The sequence below is a fragment of the Zootoca vivipara genome, chromosome 2, assembly GCF_965207765.1.
Source record: "Zootoca vivipara chromosome 2, rZooViv2.hap1.1, whole genome shotgun sequence".
Classification (NCBI taxonomy): domain Eukaryota; kingdom Metazoa; phylum Chordata; class Lepidosauria; order Squamata; family Lacertidae; genus Zootoca; species Zootoca vivipara.
The window spans coordinates 35,873,955-35,898,582 of record NC_142584.1 but is presented as its reverse complement, the minus strand read 5'-3'; the positions used below and the strand labels follow the sequence as shown (position 1 = coordinate 35,898,582).

Sequence of the window (24,628 nt, the reverse complement as noted above, 5' to 3'; positions counted from 1 at the left end):
TTATCACAGGAAACTCTTGGCTGCTTCATGGACCAATGCCATGGTGTCTACTGTACAAGACAGAGTAAGGAAGGTGTTGGTTATAATTTTTTACCTTGCCTAGGGTGGCAAAATACCTTGAGCTGGTCATAGTCTCAACATGGCACCCCTTGTCTGCCTGTTGCTCATCTCTTGAGATGCCAGACAGCCTATGCAGGTTGCTATATGACACTGCCACACTTTCCACTGGGCAGTAATTATGTATAGGCATCATGAATGAATTTCTAAGACAGGCTGCTCCAGTCATGCTCTCTATTCCAAGCAGCATGTTCTGTTGTGGCCACATGCCAGCCAAGCTATGCTTACGCTTAGGAAACACAGCACACCCATGCACAGAGTCAGTATGAAAGTAGGCACCCAAGCTTTTTGGTGGACTGCATATTTTATTAGGCTTTTTCTTTATTCTTACAATTGAAACAATCTACTTGGCATTAATTCTCTTACCGATACAACTGACGACGGGAAAGCTGTAAAAGAAAACTGATATTAGATAAGGAATAAAGAAGTTCTTTTTAGTTCTGTGAATCTCAAATTGCAAGTTATAACCCACAGCTAGTTTCTGATGCATTCCTGAGCGGACCACACAACAATGGGACTCTGTGGATCCCAAAAGATTATGTAAATTTACCAATGGGTCCCACTTCAAAATGGCTGAGAAACACCAATTTAGTCAAAACTCCACCCCACAGAAAAATGTTAACTGTACACAGTATTTTTTGTAAGATTACAGGGATTAAGTTTTTGTGACATAATTCGGTATTGTTTCACCCATATTTGATAATACATATAGATTTTATCACTGATGGCTATCAAAATAGTATCTATTTTCCTAATAATAATATTAGCTATACTGGTACTGCCCAGGAAGCTCCAGTAATAGATCCCACGTACAGACAATATTCTAAGTGAAGGGTAACTCGCTGCATGTTTATGTTGAAGAAGAAAATCCACTTCATTTCAAATCTCATATAGACTTTTGTACAGTACTTTATGGAAAAAGTTAAAATATATCTCCAGTCTGCATTACTGGTGAGCCACTTCTTCTGTGAGCCAAGGAAATCCATTGGTGCAGGCAGCAGATTGAGAGGAGCAACAGAACGTGCCACCTGTCAGAACCCCCCTTCCACCAGGCTGCTGTGCAGCTGCAATTGACCTGTCCTATCAGCCATAGCTGTCAGGCTATGGTCCACTTTGGGAAAGTCCCTCAAACATTCTGTGAGCATGACATCTAACAATGCACACACACACCAAATAATTCTTACATTATCTATTTTAACAAAAGAAACTTTCCTATTTAAAGCGTGCAAAAACATTTTTTTTCCATAAGACAGAATTTGTACCAACCTCCACATGAATCTGTTTAAGTCCTTCCAAGGCTTTTTCATCCAAATATGATGTAATGGATCTGCAAAGTTAAAAGCCACCGCAGAAAGCATCAGAGGAATACTATATGAGCTTCTTTCTGTCACATGTAAGGGAATCCTAGAAACCTATCCGCCAGTGGCAAGGCATTAATTGGACAGTTTAGATGCTTATTCTTCTCTCCGAAAACCAAGATGTCAGTCAAACTTCTAAAGCCACCAGCGTCCCTGAGAGATGTCACACAACCTTCCAAACCAACATTAAGCATTTCTTCCCATATGACCTGTGAGATCATCATGTATTGACTATTACCTGCTTCATAACCAAAGCTACTGAATGTATTTATAGCCATTAAAATATTAACAATTCTAGCTTTTAACTCCTTTCCTAGGTGAATTTATGTTTTCTTAGATCTCTTCACTAATTCACTGAATAAAGTTCCAGCTAATTCAATTATCTTTAATGCACCCTGGTAAAGGCCACCCAAAGTGAAGAAAACCATTGATGCAGATAAGAAGAGTATGATGTTATTTCTTCTTCTTTAATTTTCTACTACCCTTGTTTTCGTTCTGATCATAGTAGTCCCTAGTATGCAGACCTTAAATGCCAGTATGAACTCTACCATAATGCATTGGGGAAAATGGTAGTTGACAAGAATTCATCTTTGTATCCATGCCTTGTTTATTTATTGACCCAATTTATAGACTGTGTTTCACTACAGTCTCAAAATAATGTATAAAAACAATGCAGTAAAGTAATGATTTTGTCTTTTTACCTCTTGTTTTCTTCTGCTAGTTTACTCAAGGCGTGAGTGATCTCAGCACATGCCAGAATTGCTCCATGGCGAGTATGAAGATCTGTGCCAATCGCCAATGGCAGCAGTTTTGGTAAAACTGCAAGAGATTAAACATGAATAACTTACTAATTTAAAAGGGCAAATAGACAAGAAATTGTCCCCTTCCAATCTGAAGACTAGATGCTGGATCCCTAATAAAATGACAAAAAGGGAGTAACAGCTGTCGCTTACTATTCACGTTTGATAATGCTATCTTGAATTCATTTTACATACATTGAGAAGTTTGCAAAAGTATGTAATGACTAGCATTTGCAGTTCCCTGGTTTAATTTCCCAAAGTTAACATATTTCTTCATATGCTAAATACAAAACCTTTCCACAAGCTAAGCACATGTATTCTACTCTAATGCTACAAAAAGCATGCAGTGTGTTAACATTACTCTTAAGACAATGAGTTCTGCATATACATTTAACCGATTATAGGATAAATTTCTCTCTCTGTTAGAGATACTTAGTAATTACCTTGGTTGCTAGAGACATTCAGTTTGCTTCTCTATTAATAACATAGGATTAAGGGCTTTTGCAGTAATGTTCTAGGTGGTTTAGATCATAAGCTTTTTTTCACTCACCTTCGTTTGCCATATATTCTGGAGCCTGTGGTGTGATATTATGCAGAGCTTTGCTTGAAAGATCCCGAATAACACTGAAAGATTGAAAGATAGGGAGAGAATGGGGTGGGAAGCATGCAGCAGATGTGCTTAGAAGGTTGGCATATGAACTCAAAACACCTAGTTCACAAGTAATGACATTTCCAGTGCTGCTGCTTCAAGCTAAAGGCAGGAACTTAAAACTGAAGCTGCTTTCAGGAACATAATCAATAAAAGTTCCTAGGAGGAAGCAAAGTTTCTGCCTCGAAATAATGGGCAGTGCTAACCCCATTGGGTGCCCAGGAGGCCAGAACGGGAGATAGTATGGCTTCCTACAACATGAATGAGCCTTGGGCCCACATGCTCCCTATCCCTCTCCTATTTCACTTGCCAAAGGAAGAGGCAGAACCTTCTGCTCCCGATTTTAAAGGAATCACAGTTCCCTGTGATATCTGAATTTAGGGAAACTGTGAGTTGCTTAAATCGGTGGTTTTCAACCAGTGTGGCCATGGCACCCTGGGGTGCCTTGAATGATGATCGGGGTGCCACAGGCAACACTGGCCTCTGTCCTTCTTTCCTTCCCTCCCTCCTCTGATGGCTTCTTGTGTCTCTACCTCCCAAAGGCTTGCATAGCTGCTTGTTGCAGCAGCCCTGCTGCTGCCCCTCAAGATAAGGTGCTATCCTCATGTTCACCTCTAGCCAGTCTCCGTTGGGCCACTAAGGCTGGGGTCATTCTCTGCCTAGGCCCCTGTGGGGTGGCATGAGAAGGCACCTCTCTTTGGGAAGGGGGGCAGCTCAGATACCAGGGGTGGCAACAGCGGCTGCCCGGAGGACTCCCAAGGAGAGGAGAGGAGTCTGAGGGAACACTCCACAATGGAGAGTGTTTGAAAAAGGATGAGAGGCTGCCAGCCATGCAGGCAAGGGGTGACATAACTGGGATCCTGAGCCCCACTGGGGTGCCGCAGAAAGAAGGTAGTTGGTCAAGCGAGCCATGGACTCCAAAAGGTTGAAAACATCTGGCTTAAATGATAGAGAACAATTCAGGTTCATAAACTGTAGCTCCTCACATGAGCAGAAGAAGAGGAGAGGAAAGGAAGATGTGTGAGCTCAAGGCTCACAATTGCTTGTTGACAGGGCAGGTAAAAATGGTTCCTATCTGCATCTGAACCACAGGCGTATCTCATTTCTTAGGGTCAAAACAACACATTTAAGTACTTGTACTTATTTTAGTCTTAATAATTAAGATACATTTTTCACTAGCACACCTGATTTTTTATCAGATATAGCTGAAAATCAACAAATGTTAGCAAATTATAACAACAAATTGAAAACAATAAAAGCAGTCTCACTATGAATCTAATTTAGAAATCAGCTATACTTTTCTGATCAAAATACCAAATTCCCACATATTAACTTAATTAAACTTACGGATCCCAGTGGTTGATCTTCATGTTAACCAGGTGATCAATCATTGACTGTGTATACTCAGGAAACCCAGCAATATATACACTGAAAGGACAGTAGAAAGCACAAAAATTACAAACAGAAATTTGTTCCAAAAGTTATTTCAAAGTCAATTTCAAAAAGAACCCAATAACCCCAAACTGTCCAAGGCTTACCTGTTGTGGCACAAGTTAAGGAAGGAATTTAATAGACATACTGTACATGTGAAGTCAAGCTTGACACATATAAGCTTTTCATTTATGTTTGCCATCTCATCCCAAACATATACTAATATTCTGTTTTTAACCAACACAGCATTATGAAAGCCAATGATGAAATTAAATGAGACCTTATTTAAAGTCATGTAAAAGTGAAGGGACCCTTGACCGTTAGGTCCAGTCGTGGACGAATCTGGGGTTGCGGCTTTACTTAAAAAGGCATGTAAGCAAAGAGGCTGGCTAAAATGAAGTGTGAATACATTTTTGTAGAGAAAGTATTAGCATCATGGCCATTGCTGGGGATGAAAAGATGTTCAATCAGGGAGGGAAATTAGTCGTTTCTCTGGCTTATCTGGGGCACATAACAGAGAACCTGGTATTTTTTGCTATTTTATTTTTACTGCTTAGTAAAATAGGGCTATTTCATTAGTCATAGTCAACATTATTAAGAACTGACCATCAAAAAAGAAAGTGAAAGAAAATAGAACCTTCTGCTCTCCTCCAAGAATGTATGTAAAAATGCTAACCAACTTAGATTTTTGAAAAGTTTAAATTAGCAAGATAAATCTCTATGGACAGAACTGAATCATTCCATTAATTAAACAGCACTATATGGAAAGAGTAAACTAAAAATCATGGATATTTTAAGGTCTGAAGGACTCCCAGTCTAACATTTTGTGCTAAGGCAGAACAATCTATCCTAGTATACCTGAAACATACAGTAAATAAGCCTGCATCAACCAAATTATCATGGCAGGGCTGCTTGTGTAGGGTTGCCATTTTCAAAAAGTAAAATTCCTGCCACCCACAGGTTTGTTGAGCTTTTTGGGGCAACAAACCCACATTGGGAAACCACCACCCCCCACTAAAAAATAGTGATTTTAAGCTTTTGGAGCTGTTTCTGCTGCTTTTTCCATTACGTTGCCATACATCCAGGTTTTCCCTAACATTTTGCCAATTAGGCAAAATTCCCCCGATGCCATTTTTACACCTGAAAACCAGGACAAGTCAGGAATTTTCCTGACGTATAGCAAGCCTATGGTTGTGCAACAAGAATCTGTGTAGTTAAACATACACAGTTCACAGATGCAAGAGAAGGGATAGCATACCTTACAGTAGGCCAAACCCTCTAAAATTACTGATTGTTTATGAGTCATGGAAAAAACGAATTTACAATCAAGGCCCTGATCAGTTTTCTCCATGGAATGGGACATTTGTACTTTAGTTCAAACCTAGTCAATACTCCAATTATGACCTGTTCATCCGGTAACTCGAAAGTATATAAGAAAAACGGGAAAGAACTGCCTTCCGGACCCATCACATTTCCTTGTTTTTGTTTTGCTATAGAAAAGAGTTGGGAAATTGGCTGTGTGTAGGAGGAAGGTGTGTACCAAAAAAAGCAAAGACTAAAGGGAGGGTGGAGTGCCATGGAAGAGTGTGGGCTGAACAGCTTAAGGATGAAAGGGACAATAAAAAAGGTAATTTAGAAACTGAGTAACAAAAACAAAGTATGCTCACACCGCAGATACTTAAACAAGCTACTTTCTTCAAGGCCTACAAATTGCCAGCCTCCCTTCAATTCACCATTACTTGACTTGTATTCAGTAAGCACATTAATTCATATGGTTCTGCTGGCCTTAAGAATATTCTTCGAAGCTGATGCACAGGACTCATTTGGTTTAGAACAGGCATCCCCAAACTTCGGCCCTCCAGATGTTTTGGACTACATTTCCCATCTTCCTCGACCACTGGTCCTGTTAGCTAGGGATCATGGGAGTTGTGATCCCACTTGAAGCCTCCACCCAAAGAGGCTAGTATAGTAACCTCAAAGGGCTCTGCTTGGCCCCTGGCCCCAATTTAGATTTAGTGAGATAAATTAAGCAACTCTTGTGTCCTGCTGCCAAGGACAATCTCACGATCTAGGGCATCCCACTGAAGAAGGAAAATATATTTTCCACACACACACTCAGTTTGGTGTAGGTAAATGCCCTATTGTAAAAGAAAAGGAAACACCATGTGGCACCCTTAATAGTGCCTCTCCTATTAAACATAAAAATCAGAGGGATATATATGGACTTCTACTTTAAAATATTTTACAAATAGTGAAGAACAGGCATCCCCAAACTTCGGCCCTCCAGATGTTTTGGACTACAATTCCCATCTTCCCCAACAACTGGTCCTGTTAGCTAGGGATCATGGGAGCTGAAGGCCAAAACATCTGGAGGGCCGAAGTTTGGGGATGCCTGGTGAAGAACATAAGCATTTCCAATTTCACTCAGTCTTCTCACATAGAACATTGCAGAAACACATTGTTCACATTGTCCTCCAATTTCCCGTACAACCATAAGTAGAACACAAGACTTTTTTGAAACCCAAAATTATCCACGTGTCACCCACAAAATAATCCATAAATCTAAGGCAGAGGAGGTACTTTCATTTAGAGACTCTTACCTTATATTGAGGAAACAATTCGCTCTGCTTCCAACCGCAAAATAATCAGCTGCAGTCAAAATGTCAATCCCATGTGGGAAAGTACCCTATCAAAGTTAGGAGAGAAAAATCACAAAATCACATATAAATCATTAAAAATCATATAAATGAGTTGAAAAGTTGTTGCCACTATTACAGTGTCATTTTATTTTTTCCTTTTTACAACTGTTTGTTTTTCAAAATTTTAAACACAACACATAATTACACACACACACACACATACACACACACACTACATTTTGGGGGCCCTGAAGCTTGAACTGTTATGGAGCTCCCTTTGCAACCAGCAACAAAGTCTGAGTAACCACTGTTACCTTCTTCAACGGGATTGTTCCACAAAAGATTACCACATTAATAACTACTACTACTAATACTACTACGACATTTCAGATTTTGATTAAAATTACTGTACTGGATTATCTCACATGTCAATGTCACTAGTGTGAATAAGAATTTTCTATGCCTTTCAGTTTTTGAGTTATTGGGGGGGAGTTAAAATTAAGGAAATGTTATATACATAGAATGATGAAAGAGAAAAGAAGTGTCAATATATTTTATTTTAGACACCTATGAGAATACATAATACATGAAGCACATTTTACAAAATACTATTTTTTCTGGGGGTTTTCTAGCAACATATTCACTTACAGTTTTGTCATATGAGAGCTTCCTTGCAATTTCATTTTCTAGAGACAATATACATAAAGAATGGAAGCAGTCTTCAGTCATGATAGACCAAAATTTCTAAGTTTGTTATTGGTATGAGCTTTCGTGTGCATGCATACTCCTTCAGATACATGCAGACGAAAGCTCATACCAATAACAAACTTAGTTGGTCTCTAAGGTGCTAATGGAAGGATTTTTGTTGTTGTTTCTACTAGGCAGACCAACACGGCTACCTACCTGTAACTAGACCAAAATTTGTTCTTTATAAAGATAGCTTTGGAAGATTCCTTTCTGCTTCACAGGTCATGATAGGCATTGTGAACTACAGCTGAAGCACAGTAGTAATATTGGGGAACATTTCACTTAGGTAGACACAAGAATAATTCCCAAAGGATTTGTCCCATATTAGCATCACAAAAAACAATGGAATCCAAACCAGGAAATATACAGATAAAATGGTGTGACTACACAGACTGGATTTGGTTGAGCTTTCAGTACCTTCCACTGAGATCTGGAACAAAGGCTGGTATCCAAAAGGCCAAACAAATTATTATTATTATTATTATTATTATTATTATTATTATTTGTATTTGTAATAGGTAGTATGGATTTGTAAACAATTTGTATTGTTTAAAAATTCTTTTTCTTCAATAAAAATATTTTTACAAAAAAACTGAAAAAAGAAAGAACAGTTTCAGGTTAAAAACAGACCTCCAGAATGAATTAAGTTCTTAACCCGAGGTACCACTGTATATAGCTTCCTGGGACCTATCACTTTTATTTTACTCTTTGTTTCTATTGCTCCTTCCCAAGTCCAAGGGCAATCTACTAACCCAGATCAACATTTTTAAGTTACATACACCACACTCTCATGTCAGTATTTGGGACAAATCTATCAGACCAACAGCAGCTCGTCCTCCAGCAAAACACAGCTAGAGCCACAGAGGGAAGAGATTGTCCTAGCACTAGACTTCAATTCGTTCCAGTCATTCATTTTCTATGAGGGCTTATATCCAGAGTACAGAAAAGTAGGTTCTCAGGATTAATAGTTCAGTATTCCATCTGCCCTGAAAAACCCATGTCTATTGAGAAGGTCCAATGAACAGGGAATGGGACTTAATGTCACATGGGTATAGAACTACAGCCCAAGTCTCCAGCACACCTTTCGTTCACTTGAGTCATTCCTAATTATTTATATATGGGTCACATAGTTATTATTAGTTGACCTTGTTTTGCTTCAGTATCAGTAATTGAAGTGCTTGCAGTAGAGACTTCCCATGCTGGGATGCCAGAAAGACAAAAAAAATATGTCCACAGTAAGTAAAGATGAAGGGGCCCCTGACCATTAAGTCCAGTCGCGGACGACTCTGGGGTTGCAGCACTCATCTCGCCTTACTGGCCGAGGGAGCCGGCGTACAGCTTCCGGGTCATGTGGCCAGCATGCTCTGGCGAACCAGAGCAGCGCACGTAAACGCCGTTTACCTTCCCGCCGGACCGGTACCTATTTATCTATTTGCACTTTGACGTGCTTTCGAACTGCTAGGTTGGCAGGAGCAGGGACCGAGCAACGGGAGCTGACCCAGTCGTGGGGATTTGAACCGCCAGCCTTCTGATCAGCAAGCCCTAGGCTCTGTGGTTTTACCCACAGCTCCACCCCTGTCCCTTATGTCCACAGTAAGTCTTGCTTATAAAAAATGCGGCGAGAAGTGGCGGCGGGGAAAGGTCTTCCCCCGCCCCCGCCTCTAGCCCTGCACCCCAGACACGGAGCGCAACTTCGGAGGTCTCTGAAGTTGCGTTCCGCGTCAGGGGAGGCAGGCAAGAGGCGGCGGCGGGGGACGGAGCCGAATCGCAGCGGGCGCTGCTTGCCCCCGCCTGTCTTCCCCGAGCCAAGGGGAAGACAGGCAGGGGCAGCCGCCGCACCGCCGCATTTCAGCTCCGTCCCCCCTGGCAAAGGAAGATTAGCTGTCAGCTTCCCTCACTGACAGCTGATCTTCCTTTGCCGCTTTCTATGGCCGCACTTCATAAGACGAAGCGGCGGCCATAGAAAATTTTGTCGTCTTACGAATGCCTCGCGCAGCGCAAAACTCTTTCGTCTAGCTAGTTTTTCATTGTGCGAGGCATTCGTAAAGCGAGGCACCACTGTATGAAACTATCTATCTCATGAAAAAAGGGTTTCCAACTTCTGCAATCTGTCAGGAGAAAAGAGAATGGGACAAAAATGTCATCTTTAAAGTGGCAGCAACATACTAAAAAATGAGGTCATTCCCAATACTCCATGCAACATGATCCACTCCCTCCTTTTCAAGAAAGAGGAGGAGGTGTTCTGCATAGCACTGGTGATTGCCCCATTTAAGTAGCTGTTGCAGTCACTTTAAATAGGTAACTCACAACACTATGAGCAAGGCAAAATTCCCTGATTGCTTGGCAAGTACCTCGCTAAGAGCCAGGAAGAGACTGCAATTTCACAGCAAAAAGTATAGTTGGTTGGTTGATTGATTGGTGAGCTGTCATTTTGGAGAAAATGTCATTCAACCTGAAATGTCATCTTTCATTGTGGAATGCCCACCGCAGAAAAAATTATTTCAGCCCTGCAAGCAACTGTAATCAAGAAAACAGAAGGAGTACACACAAATCTACAGTAACACTGTTTTTGCTTGCAAAACTCAGCAACAGCATAATGTCTTCCGATGGAAAATACAGTGGTGCCTCGCTTAACGAATGCCCTGCTTAACTAAATTTCCGCTTAACGAAAGGTTTTTTCTAGCGGAGGTTGCCTCGCTAGACGAATACGTTTTACGAAAAATTCGTCTAGCGAATCGCGGTTTCCCATAGGAATGCATTGAAATTCAATTAATGCGTTCCTATGGGCAAAAAAAAAAATCAAAAAAATTTCAATGCATTCCTATGGGATTTGCTAGATGAATTTTTCGTTATAAGAAAAGACCCGTGGAACGAATTAAATTCGTCTAGCGAGGCACCACTGTAAGTCTTAAACTCCCTTGCAGTCACGGGGAAAGTTGTCTGGCTGATTCACATTACAACACTGATTGGGGGAGGAAGTGGATCAGACATACCTATCATTAGCAACCATTTTCTTGGACTGCAAGGAGTAATTTGGTACACCACCCTGGGGGAAAAGGTGGTTCACTAGTATAGACTTCCTTCTTGCAGTCAAATCTTCTCTTACAGCAAGAAAAGCAACGCAACACACAGGTCCTCTGGACTGATTTTATGACATGTGAAATGAGCTGCTCCTTATAAACTCAAGGCTTGAGGCAAACCTTTCACCACTCCCAACCAGTTCCCAAGTTTCCTTCGTTTTGTAATTGATCTCCCCACTTTCTCAAGGCAACTAACAACAGTCAAAGAACAAATAAATAAGAAACAAATAATCAAATAAAAACCCAAGCCCAGAAACAGTATGGCAAGTAATTTAATCAGGATTAGTTTAAAATACCGCTACCAAAAATTATAAAAATAACCACCTGCACAAAAATTATTCATCTGGCAAACTCTCTGCAGGAGAGTGTTCCAACACTGGGAAATGGCTACAGAAATGACCTCTTACACATGCTGATTAATCTAACACACACTCATATTGGGATGCAGCAAAGGGCCTCTCCATCAGAAAGCCACATTCCCACAAGCATCCAGGCTTGAATTCTGGACCAACTTACACTTTCAAAGGCAGCCCCACATAAAGCACATTAAAGTAATAACTAAGACATTGTGACTAGGTGTGACATTCCCCCAGAAATGGGAGCAGTTGGTATATCTGCCTAAACTGGGCAAAGCTCCCTCTTTGACTGCAACCATTGTTCTTGAGAATCCAACAGAAAAACCAGACCCAGAAAAAACCCCAAAGAAACCCCAAAATGGAAAGAGATATCCATCAAGAACAAGCAAAATCTCAACATCAGGAGAAGCTGCACAATGACATACACAAAGCATCTCCATCTTATCTGGATTAAATTTTTATTCATCCAACAGACTATTCCTTAGCAGTAAGTAGTAAAACCGTCTCTCTCTTGTGCCATGTTCTGCTCTCCCTCTCCATGTAAGCCCATCTCTCTCTTTTGGTGTGCTACCCATCTCTCTTTCTCTCTCATTTATCTTCTCCTGCCTCTCACACACCACTTGCTGCAATTTTATTACTCCGTCTCTTTCTCTCTCTTCATCTTCCAGGGCCGTCTTAAGCATATCCAGCACTGTGGTGCAAAGATCCCTCCAGCGCCCCCCCCCCATTTCCCAGAGTTGTCTACCTTTTTTAAGGGGGGGGGGCAAAAAGTTGCTGACCTTTTTCTTTGGGAGCTGACACCATGCTTACACATGATCTCTAACAAGCCCTTAAAAGGTAAAGGGACCCCTGACCATTAGGTCCAGTCGTGGACAACTCTGGGGTTGCAGTGCTCATCTCGTTTTACTGGCCAAGGGAGCCGGCGTACAGCTTCCGAATCATGTGGCCAGCATTACTAAGCCGCTTCTGGTAAACCAGAGCAGCACACGGAAACGTCATTTACCTTCCCACCGGAGCAGTACCTATTTATCTACTTGCACTTTGAAGTGCTTTCAAACTGCTAGGTTGGCAGGAGCAGGGACCGAGTAACAGGAGCTCACCCCGTTGCAGGGATTCGAACTGCTGACTTTCCTATCGGCAAGCCCTAGGCTCTGTGGTTTAGACCACAGTGCCACCCACGTCCCCTCAAAAATGTTATTCATTGACCTTAGAACAAATAAAATGAAAAGGCAGAAGAAAATCTAATGAAGTCCTCAATTCCAAAGCAAGACTCATTCAAGAGCCAGCAGTTCTTCTAATTCATCCTCATGATTGAAATCACCACATATCAAAAAGTTAAAGCAATCTCCAGTTTGTTGCTCTTTAAATAAATTAATAAAGACACAGACAATGAAGTTTCCGGCCAATTTGTGTTTAAGTACAAAGCTGACATTTTCAAATGGGGGTGGGTGTAAAAGCAGTGACATTCTGAACCTAAAAAGGACCCAAAACTTGGGTCACAAAGGCTGCAGCCCTAACTGCACTTACCTCGGAGTAAGCCCTGCTGAATCTAATAGGACCTTACTTCTGAGTAGACAGTAGGACTGCAGCAAGAAACACAGTTGGGAATTAGGGCTTTCTGTTTTAAGTCTCAACCAGAGGAAAATGTAATATTAGAGATTAGGGAATATGAATAGATTGGGGGGGGAGGGGGCTGACGAGAGACCAAAAACCACAGGTAGCAAGACAAGGCACACTTTCTGGGGAGCAAGTCTCACACACAGTCGCTTGGGGCGAGGACTGCAGAGGGACCATAGTTGGGTTGAATTGGAAGGGACACTGTGGGTCATCTAGCCCAACCCCCTGCAATGCTTTTTAGCTTGCATTGATCTCAAAAACCTTCAGTGCCTTTTTTTTTAGTTGGATAGGAAATTAACAGGCTTGTTTCACAAATAAGGGAGAAGGAAGGTTGCTGGCTTGGTTTGGTTTGCCTTTGTTTTAGTTTTTAGCATGTGCTTAGTACCATAGTTTCAGGCTGTGAGCCGCCCTGATATCTATGGGTGGAGGGCAGTACAGTCATACCTCAGTTTAAGTATGCCTCGGTTTGAGTATTTTCAGTTTTAGTACTCCGTGGACCAGTCTCGAACGGATTAATCTGCCCAGAGTGGCTGGGGGAACCCGGCCAGATGGGCGGGGTATAAATAATAAATTATTATTATTATTATTATTATTATTATTATTATTATTATTATTAATCCACTTTCCATTATTTTCAATGGGAAAGTTCGCTTCAGGTTAAGTACGGACTTCCGGAACCAATTAAACTCATACCTTGGGTTAAGTACTCTTCAGGTTGAGTATTCCGTGGACCCGTCTGGAACAGATTAATCCACTTTCCATTAGTTTCAATGGGAAAGTTCGCTTCAGGTGAAGTACGCTTAAGTACAGACTTCTGGAACCAATTGTGTTTGTAAACCGAGGTACCACTGTAGTAGTAATAGTAATGGTGATGATATATTTCACAGGGTTTGGAGTGAGCAGGTGATGGCCAACTGTTGGAATGAATGGGTGCTAAATGGTCTGCCGGTGCTAAATGGTCTGGCTTGCTTTACCTTGCTAGGTACCTTGTTGGTGGGGCAGGGCAGGGGGCAGAGAAGGAGCCCACCCCGAAGAAGAAGAAGAAGAAGAGCAAAGGGAGGAGGCTTACCTTCCCCGGGATAGTGTTGCCCAGAACATTAAACACAGGGCACGATTCCAGGGAGAGAGAGAGAAAGCAGGGCAGCAGCTGCTGCTACCTACGGCTTGGGCTAGATGTAGCTAAACAGGACGGGCAAGGGGACCCTGCTAGCAGGGTTGCAAACCCTCCGCAGAGGCTCTGCGGCTGGAGGAAGAAAGGGGGCAATTTGGGGAGGGCGCCTCTCTTCTTCTTCTTCTTCTTCTTCTTCTTCTTCTTCTTCTTCTTCTTCTTCTTCTTCTTCTTCTTCTTCCTCCTCCTCCTCCCCCTCCTCCTCGTGCTCCGCTTCCCCCTTGCCATCGCCTGCCTCCCTCTTCCCACAGGACGGGAGAGGGGAGGGAGCTGCACGCCAGCCAGCCATATAGCTTCCATCCTATGCCTCTGCAGGGATCACTCTGCAGCTGGCGGGTGCAGGGAAAGGGGAGGCCGCTGGCAAAGCCGTGCAGCTCCCCCACCCGCTGGGGCGCCCCTGAGAGGCCAGCGCCCTGGCACAAGGCGCCAGTAAGCCCAAAAGGAAAGACGCCTCTGTCATCTTCGCTCCCAAATGCTTCCTGTATTGTAACTGGAATTGCTGTTTTGTCTCAAATCCTCTTCCACTAATTTTTATCCAAGTTCTACCCACAATAAATCAATGCTCACTTCCGTGTCCTAGCAACACTGACAATTGCCTGCATGCTGCTCTTCTGAATCACTGGAGATAGTACCTGTGATTTTGAACTGCAATACAAACACTGTGTACAGAATGCCTCCCCTTATCAAAGGACAGAGGCCTAATGGCTTCTGCAAAAAGTAGTAGTAAAGGATGGTCAGCCAATTTGGCAAGACATCTCTCTCATTCCTTTACTTCCAGGCACTCATTACAAGAGGCTTCACTATCATAGCTACAATACAATACATGGCATCAGCACAGGTAGGTATGCAATAGTTATTTTGTAACATGTCCACAAAAGAGAAACATCTCAAAAGAGAGAGGGAAGCTTTTCTCAATTGATAAAGCACATTCAGAAAAAGGAACAAAAGGAACTATGGATAATCAAGTGTTTTGTTTTGATGCAGCATCACTTTGTTAATTTGTAACCACCAAAGTTAAATTACAGTATTAGCATTGGGACATGGCACATGTGCCACCAAAAAATTTCAGTAAGACCAGCTAAGTTAAAGCTGCAAGTTTGAGACCCAAGAAAATTGGCAACTTGAAAGAGGATGAAGTCAGAGCAGGGTGTTTACTCAATCCAGTTCTAAAAGGTGAGTACTTTTGTCATTACTATAATCTCTTGAGTGACAACACACAGAGCAATTTGAACATTCTACACCTTTGTCACAGTTCTTTTTGGGACACTGAAGTCGATATCAGAAGTGAGATCCAGCAGGTCAGATAAAAAAAGTAGTCATTCCTCTGCAAGCCACGTTTGACAGATGACAAGATCCAAGATCATCAGAAAGCAGTGGGATTTGCATTCAGTGCTAAATATAAACCTTGCTGCAAAAGAAGAATTTGAAAAGCACTAAGGAGCCATGGGCTTTGCCTGTCCCGCATCTGACATCAAATGATGTCAGGTAGTTTCTGGCAGGTCATGCCCAGCTGCCAGCAAATGATGTCAGGTGGGCATCACCTCCCACAAACTACCATATTAACCAAAGGGATGGGCCTAATTTCACCGGCCTGGTCTATATCAAAACTCCCATTTGAAAAGCTGCATTCTCCTCCCAGTTATTAGCTATGTTTTGTAGGGATGAGGTATTATTCGTTCATAATAATTTATAATTAGAGATTCCAGGAAAATCTAAACTACTATATAAACGCTAAGTATCAGCATTTGAGTAAAATGAGAAGTGAGGTACAAGATTCTACCAGCAGCGCTATCAGCGTAAACTGCTGCATATATTTGCCAAAGGCTAATTGGAGCGGACTGCACACATTGAAGTGTACCCAAACAAAAAAGAATATATGAATGTCACTCTGATGGAAAAGAAAAATAATCAAAAGGCTATATTGGTAAAAAAATGAAGAACTTAGCCAGACTGCACCATTTCTCACAATGTAGCATCATAACCAGCCCTGGCATGTTCACCAGGCTGTTTTACCACCTCAGTAAGAAGCAGTCAATGAAGGGTGTGGTAAAAGCCACCCCAGGGTGCAGACACATTCAAGGGAGTGTTTTAAGTTTCAGATGCAGTGGAAGTCAAAAGTTGATACTAAATGAAAACGCTGGCAAAACTCTTAAGGCAGCAAGGTCTGGCCACTCCAAGCATGAAGAAATACTAAATCACATTATGACTAAACAGAAATAGAAAAGAAAATCGCACATGTCTTATGGACTCTGAACTGTGGAGAACTGACCAATAAAGGCATGTTGGGGATTGTGGTAGATAACTCAACAAGAACATTGCCCCAGTGTGTGACAGCTGTGAAAAATGTGAATTCCTTCAACAAAGGAACAGAAAAGAAAACTCTCAGCATTATAATCTATGGTGCAACGATACATGGAATACTGTGCAGTGTTGATAACCAAACCCCGAAAAGAATAGCACCGTATTTTTTTCACCCCATAGGACACACCTGACCATAGGACGCACCTAGTTTTTTAGAGGAGGAAAACAAGGAAAAAAATATTTTGCTTTCTTGAATTGCCCTAGGCACGGCTCTGGCCTTTGAGCAGGGCTCGGGCTCTCGCATTCCCTCCATAGGACGCACAAACTTTTCCCCTTCCTTTTTTGGGAGGGAAAAAACGTGTCTTGTGGAGCGAAAAATACGGTATAGAGCTCTTTTTAAAAAACCAAAAGTATAACAGCATAGAGTTTTCGGGCTAAGAACAAGGGCATCTCACAGACCATGTAGAATAAGATAATGATCAATGTTTCCTCTCAAAGCTTTATGATTAGCTATCCACTAAATTCACAAATGCTAAAACAGATAACCAGCAGTACTGGATATGATGAACCAAGCCATCTTCAAATCTTTAAAAGGCTGCCACATGCAGGATGGAGGAAGTTTGTTTTCTTCCTGCTCTGGAGGGTAGGAGTTGAACCAATGGCTTCAAGTTACAAGAAAGGACATTCCAGCTAAACATCAGGAAGCACTTTCTGACAGTAAGAGCTGTCTGACAGTGGAATAGACACCCTTGGAAGGTGGTAGATTCTCCATCCTTGGAAGTTTCTAAGCAGAGGTTGGAGAACCCTGCAGCGGGACTAGATGACCCTTGGGGTCCCTTCCAGCTCTATATTGTAATTCTATGATTCTTACAGCCTGGGAAATGTGGGTGCCAAAACCCACCAGGATATAGTTAACATGGTCACCTGATCCATAGGGAGTCAATATATTCCAGAGACAGGGTGGTATTGTAGGACCACAGAACACAAATTAATTTTCTCTCTCTTGCCATGGTCTCTGCCTCTCTGGTCTAACAGGTTGTGCACATTTCTGGAGGATGTCAGACAATACTTGAAAATTGCTGAATACCTGAAAATTACTTCCAAGACTAGAATAGGAATATAGTGTATACAGTTGGTGTAAACACCTACCAGGAACAGTGTTTAAGTCCTCTCAACTTTTGAAATAGAAGCACAATACAGGATGGATCCATCAGCATCGTGTATCCCTTAAGAAATAGTACCACAAAAAAAACAGTGCTCCTAGTGAGCCTGTTGCCAAATAACATTTTGTCCCCATGCTCAAACAAGCTTTCAAACCTGTTTCTAAAATGCTTTGATCTGCAAAAAGGCTTATCTGTTTCCACTTACTAATGTATACATATTCACTACTGATGGACTTTCAGAAAAGAAACAGTGCAAAGCTAGAACCTTCTACATACCAATGGCAAACAATTTTAGCAATTTTGTCTTATTTTTTAAAAATTTGTCTTTCTTTAAGCAACGTGGTTTTGTCCCCCTTTCTCACTGAGGTTCCCTTAGAAGTGAAATTAATTTGACTATAAATTATTTACATTCTGGTCTAGAAATGTGCAAAACTGTATAAAAATCAGGGAAGTGGGCACCGTTGGGAATTAGAAGTACTTTTCCTTTACAACGAAGTTGTGCTCAACCCTCATTCTCCATTGCATTTATAAAGCTACCCAACTACCACTGCTGCATCAGGTTAAGTAGGGAAACAGGGGCAGAAGCTGTTCCTATTGCTCAACACACAGAAATTCAGTGGTACCTCGGTTTATGAACACAATTGGTTCCGGAAGTCTGTTCATAAACTGAAGCGTTCATAAAGTGAAGCAAACTTTCCCATTGAAAGTAATGGAAAGTGGATTAATCCGTTCCAGACAGGTCCGCGGAGTACTCAACCTGAAGCGTACATAACCCGAAGCATGGGTGTAATTGGTTCTGGAAGTCTGTTCATAAACTGAAGCGTTCATAAACTGAAGCGAACTTTCCCACTGAAAGTAATGGAAAGTGAATTAATCCGTTCCAGATGGGTCTGCGGCGTTCGTAAACCGAAAATTCGTAAACCGAGGTGTTCATAAACCGAGGTTCCACTGTACTTCCCTAACAGCTTTAGCACTGTGCTGATTTTCAGTATTTTGGTATGCCATCTTTTAAAAAGCTAGAGGCTCTCCCTCAGAATATCCTCAACTATCGTAATTATGTTTTTTAATAGGTACACATGAAGCATTAGCAAGATCATTTTGAAGTCATTTGTCCAAATTCACCAAACTCTCCCTTCAGTTCCACAAGTGACAAAATGTCTACACTTAATTTTACGCTACAGTAGATTTACAAGAAATTAAATGAAGAGGGTTAAAAAAAAGAAGTTACCATACCTGTCTACCAACATTCTCCTGGAAGGCAGCCTAAGAACAGAAAGAACAAGCATACAAAAATGAGTCAGGTTTGCTTGCAGATAAATACTAGTTTATGAATTCAAAATAAACATGCAGCAGTATAAACGACCCATGGGCTTTATTTAAAAAAGTAAAGTCAGCTTTGTTGGATGAATATGCCCTCAAGGAGTTGTTGTCACTGCTACTTTATGTGCTAGTGCACTTTTAAATCTGCAGGTTGCCTGCCAACTGTTTAAGAATATGCATTTATTAAAAATAGGCGCACCCACAACAGTGGCCTTTATTGCTGACACAGGGCTTCCCAACAAAAATGAAAAGGCAATGCCCTAAGAACTTAAGTACCAAGAGAGGGTGGTTTTCCAACACGCTTCCGGAAGGCCTGTGTGTGGTTAATGTGCATTTTCAGATTTCAAAGCTACTGCGCCTCCCCCTGCTCTCAGAAGCTACATGAGGAGACTGTTGTCAGCAGCTTAGTTGGAATGTTCTTCCTTTACAGACTTCACTTTCATATACAGTACTAAACTACCAGTATTTGTTATTCATACACACACATACATATATATATATAGAGAGAGAGAGAGAGAGGAGGGGGTGTCAAAACTTCTGATTTTTAACACTACACTCTACCGATCAAGAGATAGATATTAGAAAGAATCGTAAAGTGGTAAACCATAGGTAGTGGAGCATTTTTACATTAAGGCAGCCTGACTAAATTACGCAGTGAAGTTGAGATTCCAGTACTTTACCTGGTAGTAAAGAAAAACCTGTGTTCTCTCCTTGAACAAATTCAAAGCTGCCACACATTTTTGTTTACTATACCTTAGCACTCGCCCTAAAGGTAAAGGTAAAGGGACCCCTGACTGTTAGGTCCAGTCGCGGACGACTCTGGGGTTGCGGCGCTCAGCTCGCTTTATTGGCTGAGGGAGCCAGCGTACAGCTTCCAGGTCATGTGGCCAGCAGGACTAAGCCGCTTCTGGCGAATTCTGGCGAACAAGAGCAGCGCACGGAAACGCCGTTTACCTTCTCGCTGGAGCGGTACCTATTTATGTACTTGCACTTTGAGGTGCTTTCAAACTGCTAGGTTGGCAGGAGCTGGGACCCAGCAACAGGAGCTCACCCTGTTGCAGGGAATCGAACCGCCAACCTTCAGATCAGCAAGCCCTAGGCTCAGTGGTTTAGACCACAGCGCCACCCGCGTCCCCGTAGCACTCGCCCTACCTTTGCAAATTGTAAGACATTGAGAGTAGCCTTTGTCAGGGCAATTTCCAGGCATGAGTAACTACAGACACGAAGCTTACTTCACATCCTACTAGAACTTCACTACGCACTGACAGATGACCTTTGGTAAAATTCTCCTTACTACCCTATATGGTGATACAGGTGATATAGGTGACACTGCTATCCTGGAGTTTATTCAGGAGAGGCTAGTTGTCTAGGTGGGTTCAAGCTCAAACACACCACAATGGGTAGCTAAAGTACGGTATACTCACTGGTATAAATTTAAACGAGAAAAACTGCACAAAATAACAAAGCAGCAGTCTTGAAATGGCAGTGCAGCTCTTTAGTTTCCAAGGCTACACTGGCTCTGAAATTAACATACTTTATCTTCACTTTTTTTTTTACTGGAATAGTAATATTTGGAACTAGGCTGTTCGCTAACATTTTTGTAGTGTCATGTTTGTTTGTTTGTTTGTTTGTCTGTTTGTCTGTCTGTCTGTCTAAAGATTTCTCAGCTGCCCTTCATGAAAAGATTCCAGGGAGGTGTGAATAAAATTCACAAAACACAAATACTGTATAATTTAAAGGGTTGTATACAAATATTACTCAAATATTAACTGAGCAAGTTAGCCATGTCCATTAATTTCAATGGGCCTACTCCCAAGTATGATGGCATTATAAAGCTTAGCTGCCAAGTATCCCGTTTTTCGCGGGAAACTCCCAGATTTTAATCTGTTTCCCGCTATTCTCCTGAATGGAGAAAAATCCCGGAAATCCCCCAGATTTCCTACCTGCCAGGGAGTCTCCATTTTGGGTGCCGCTCTTCCCATGTGTGGGCACCGGAAATCGGGCAGAGTGGCGCCGGAAGTCGCTTCTATGCATGCCCGGCGGCCATCTTGGTGGTGGCTGCATGCCGCCGCCATCACCAAGATGGCCACCGCCATGCGTCCACCACCAAGATGGCCGCCGGGCATGCGTAGAAGCGACTTCTGGCGCCGCTCTGCCCAATTTCCGGTGCCCACACATGAGAAGAGCAGCCCCGGAAGTTGCTTCTACACAACTTCTGGTGCCGCGCAGCTGCTGATCCTGCATTTTTCAGCGGGATACTTGGCAGGTATGTTATAAAGTCAGTGTGCACTCTCCTTTGTACAACCATAGTGAATCTCTACTAAACTGGGTACTTGGAGCAGGTCCTCTATAGAAGGATACAATAAGCAGGCTCTTATGGGAAGAGATGTTCTTTGGGATATTTGGGTCCCAAGCCATTTAGGGTGTGAAAGCATCTTAAATTAGGCTCTGAAGCAAGCAGACAGCCAATGTAGTTCTCAATATGAACAACTCTGACCATACTTACCAAAATTCAAGCAGGCAAGTTCTACACTAACTAAAGCTTCCAATACATCTTTAAGGGCAGCCTCGTGTATTATCCATTATGGCAATTAAGCCAGGAGATTACCACATATCAGATCACCACGGAAGGCTATCCCTCTACAGAAACAGTCAAAATTAGCAGAAAGCCAAAGCACGTTGGGTAATTGAGGTCATGTAGGCCTCAAGTATCACTGCTAGAACAAGGAGTACCTCCAAACTGCATACCTGTTATTACAGGGGAAATTGCAACGCTAACCTGAACAGGATGAACACCAATTTCATACATCTAATCCACCCATACACAGTGCTTCAGTGATGGTTCAATTAGCCATATCTAACACCCTTTAGGGGTGTAAATATGTGTTTATTCAACATACTTGAAAATCCAAGGTCTAGCTGGATGTTGTTTCAGTACTATTTAGAAGGTCACACAAAAACTAAGGCTCTCAATAGCAAAGTAATGTGGTATACTGTCCTCTCGATTGAATTAGGAAGTGGAGGAGATCTGGCTTTTGAGCCTTCAAGAATGCCAAGGTCTGCATATATAGAGAGGACTGAGATGCTCTCTTTTTCATTTCAACAGAGGATTTTGACAGGGCCTACAAAGTTTTTAGTTCATGAAAGTTTATTTTTAAGTTTGCCTTACTTAAAATAAATAGGATAAACTACTCACACAACTTCCATCAAGCAGGCGAAACTGGCTTCAGGTAAACCTCTCTCCCTACCATTGAAGGTATTGCAAACATTGCAACTCAGCTCATTTCTAAATATCCATGAGGTGAATACAATTCCCACAGACTTCAAAAGAAAACTGAGCACATATCTTGGGACAGTTAAGTGTATTTTTAAATTTCATAATCCAGCATGCCCATCATTTCAAATTAACAAGCCTTAAATCACATAAATTATACTCATCAATTTGTTCTACACTCTAAAAACAACAATTAGGGGGAACGAATTCAGAAGACATATAAAACCACTGCAAAACGTAGATAAAATTTGAATGAAACTATGACTTCGTTGGAAAGGCAAGAGAAGGAATTGGTTAATCTCCCTCCCCACCCCCTTTAGGTGTTGAGTCATTTTAAATCTGTCTTAGCTTGAATTGCTGGTAGATATCCAAAATGCTAGTGGCTACCTATTTCTGCTTACAATCTTTTGTTATGTCATGGGAAAATGCTACATTCAATTAAATAATAATAATCTACATAAATAGCAGCCCTTTAAGTTACTGATTCCTGATTTCACTATTGTTAATATGAAGGGTAATTCTACTTGCTATATCAAATTAGCAACATGCCCACACCTGAGGCATATGGGAATCACTATGTTATTTTATACACATTCAGAAAAATTAAGTTCTTTAGAAAACTCTAGCCACTGTAGCCTGAAGCACCAGATCCCATGTGGCAATATATGGGCTTGCATGTAATTTCTAGGCGCAGAAATCCATATCCAGGTTAGCATATGCTACTTGATTTCTTTTCTCCTTACAGCAACCTCCCTATGGTTGTCAACAAGCTGCCTCCAAAGCTGCTAAGGGCAGCTTTCAACACAATGTGCTACAAGAGCAATGTGAGGTAGGCAAAAAAAAAAAAAATGAAAGCTTGCTGGGAATATGCCCACCTAAACAGGATCTTTGAATCCGAGCCGAAATAACAAAGAATCACACAGAGTTTTAATTTGTCTGTTGGCCTTGGCTGGATGTCTTACAGTCAAATAGCATGGCTATCACAATTTTTAACTGCCACAGAGAAAGCAGAAAAGAGATAGAAATGGGGAAATCATCAGAGAAAAGACACAACAAGTGCAGAGTGGCATGTCTAACACACAGCCACTCTGCACTTGTTGTGCCACCGACAAAAGAGGATCTGTGTTAAATTCACAAAGGTAGGAAAGAAGCCAGAGGGATGGATCTCTACCTACTCCAAGGATTCATGTACACTTTGACATACATACATACAAAAAAGCAGTAAAAATACATAAACATGCAAATTAATGTGCACACAGTTGGTTCAAGGATGTAAAGCCTCTATTTCCTCTACGCTTCCACTCATGTGTGCATCCACAGAAGCATTACATATGTACAGCTACACCTATTGTTGGTGAGGATGAGACAGAGTGAGAGATACCCTCAAGGCCCTCATTCAGTCTCCACTCATATATATACAAAATATAATTCCCTCTACCAACTCTTCCCTACCTCTCTCATCTACTACCGACTCTCCCAACCTGAGACCCTCTTCCTCACCTGTCACAGATGGGGTGTTGGCTACTCCCGAGTAAGCACTCCACACATCCTCTGGATTTTCATAGTTTTATTGTGCATGCTATATACAGTGGTGAGATGTCTCAAATCATGTCTGCTCTGCATGGGGCAGAAGCCCACAATGGCGTCTCGTGGGCTCTGACCCCCCTTTTAAGCCTGGGCATCCAAACGCCCCTCCTCCTTGCTCTATGGGTCCTCCGTGGTCCCAAACCAGGCTCCTGAGGTGCCGGTCTACCTCCTTTCCAGCCCCTGCTGAAGCTAGCTCCTCCCCTGCTTCCCTGCTACCAGCCTGGAGCTGAGCCACCAGGACTCTGCAGAGCCCTGGACCCGTCTTAACCCTTCCTGTTCCTGATTTAAACTCCCAGACTTGCTGCTGCTCTCCCATCTGATGGAAGTAAGCAGAGTGGGCTGCTCTCTGCAAGCCCTCTCTCTTACATCCACTCCCCCTCCAGGCTCCCCCCCCCTTTCTGAGGCCTGGGTTGCCTGGTCTGATGTCTGTAAAGAGGGCTGGAAGCCTGACAGGTCTTCCTCCTCTGCTGTAGTGTGTGTAAAATCCTGTTCCCAGTCGGTGCTGGGTGGCTGGTCCGTGTAGTTCCCTCCGTTGTCATCCTCCTCCTCCCTCTGGACAATTGCTTCCGATTCCCGGAGGGCTCCTTGGGTCTGCGTCTCCCAAGCTCCCCACCTGGGATTGCCCTCCCCCTCTGTGTCCCCTGTGCTACTGACATGTGGTGATTCGGATCTGTGGGAGAAAGGAGCGTGCAGTTCCAGTGTGCGGCCCTCCCCTTGCATGGTGTGCATAGGTGCCTCCGCGTTTTGGGAAGCAGGAGTGTCCTGCCTGGCCATCAGACATTTTAACCCCCCCTCCCCCCTTGGGGAGCCCGGGCTCGCTGTGGCACTGTAGACCTCCTCCTCTTCCTTTCTTTCTGGAACCTCTTGGCTGCCTTCTCCCTCCACCCTTCTGTCTAGTGTCTTTTGTGTGATTTCCTCCCCCTCCCTCCTGTCAGCGTCTTGTGTTGGATGTGTGTCACGTCCTCTGAACCTTGGGCTTTCCCTGAAGTGTGAGAGCAAAGACCTGTGATCCACGGGATGG

The 24,628-nt window shown here is 42.5% G+C and overlaps 1 protein-coding gene across 8 annotated transcripts in view; it reads right to left on the bottom strand.

Moving 5' to 3' along the window:
- TBCD (tubulin folding cofactor D) overlaps window positions 1–24,628 on the bottom strand; it is a 129,278-nt gene that overhangs the window by 32,081 nt on the left and 72,569 nt on the right. For all 8 annotated transcript variants that reach the window (XM_088661647.1, XM_035104647.3, XM_088661646.1 and 5 more), the window contains 7 exons: window positions 18,660–18,689; window positions 6,956–7,041; window positions 4,272–4,352; window positions 2,826–2,899; window positions 2,177–2,294; window positions 1,384–1,444; window positions 484–506 (listed from right to left, as the gene is read on the bottom strand). In XM_088661647.1, the coding sequence (XP_088517773.1) occupies window positions 484–506; window positions 1,384–1,444; window positions 2,177–2,294; window positions 2,826–2,899; window positions 4,272–4,352; window positions 6,956–7,041; window positions 18,660–18,689 (473 nt within the window). The remainder of the gene's footprint in view (window positions 1–483; window positions 507–1,383; window positions 1,445–2,176; window positions 2,295–2,825; window positions 2,900–4,271; window positions 4,353–6,955; window positions 7,042–18,659; window positions 18,690–24,628) is intronic.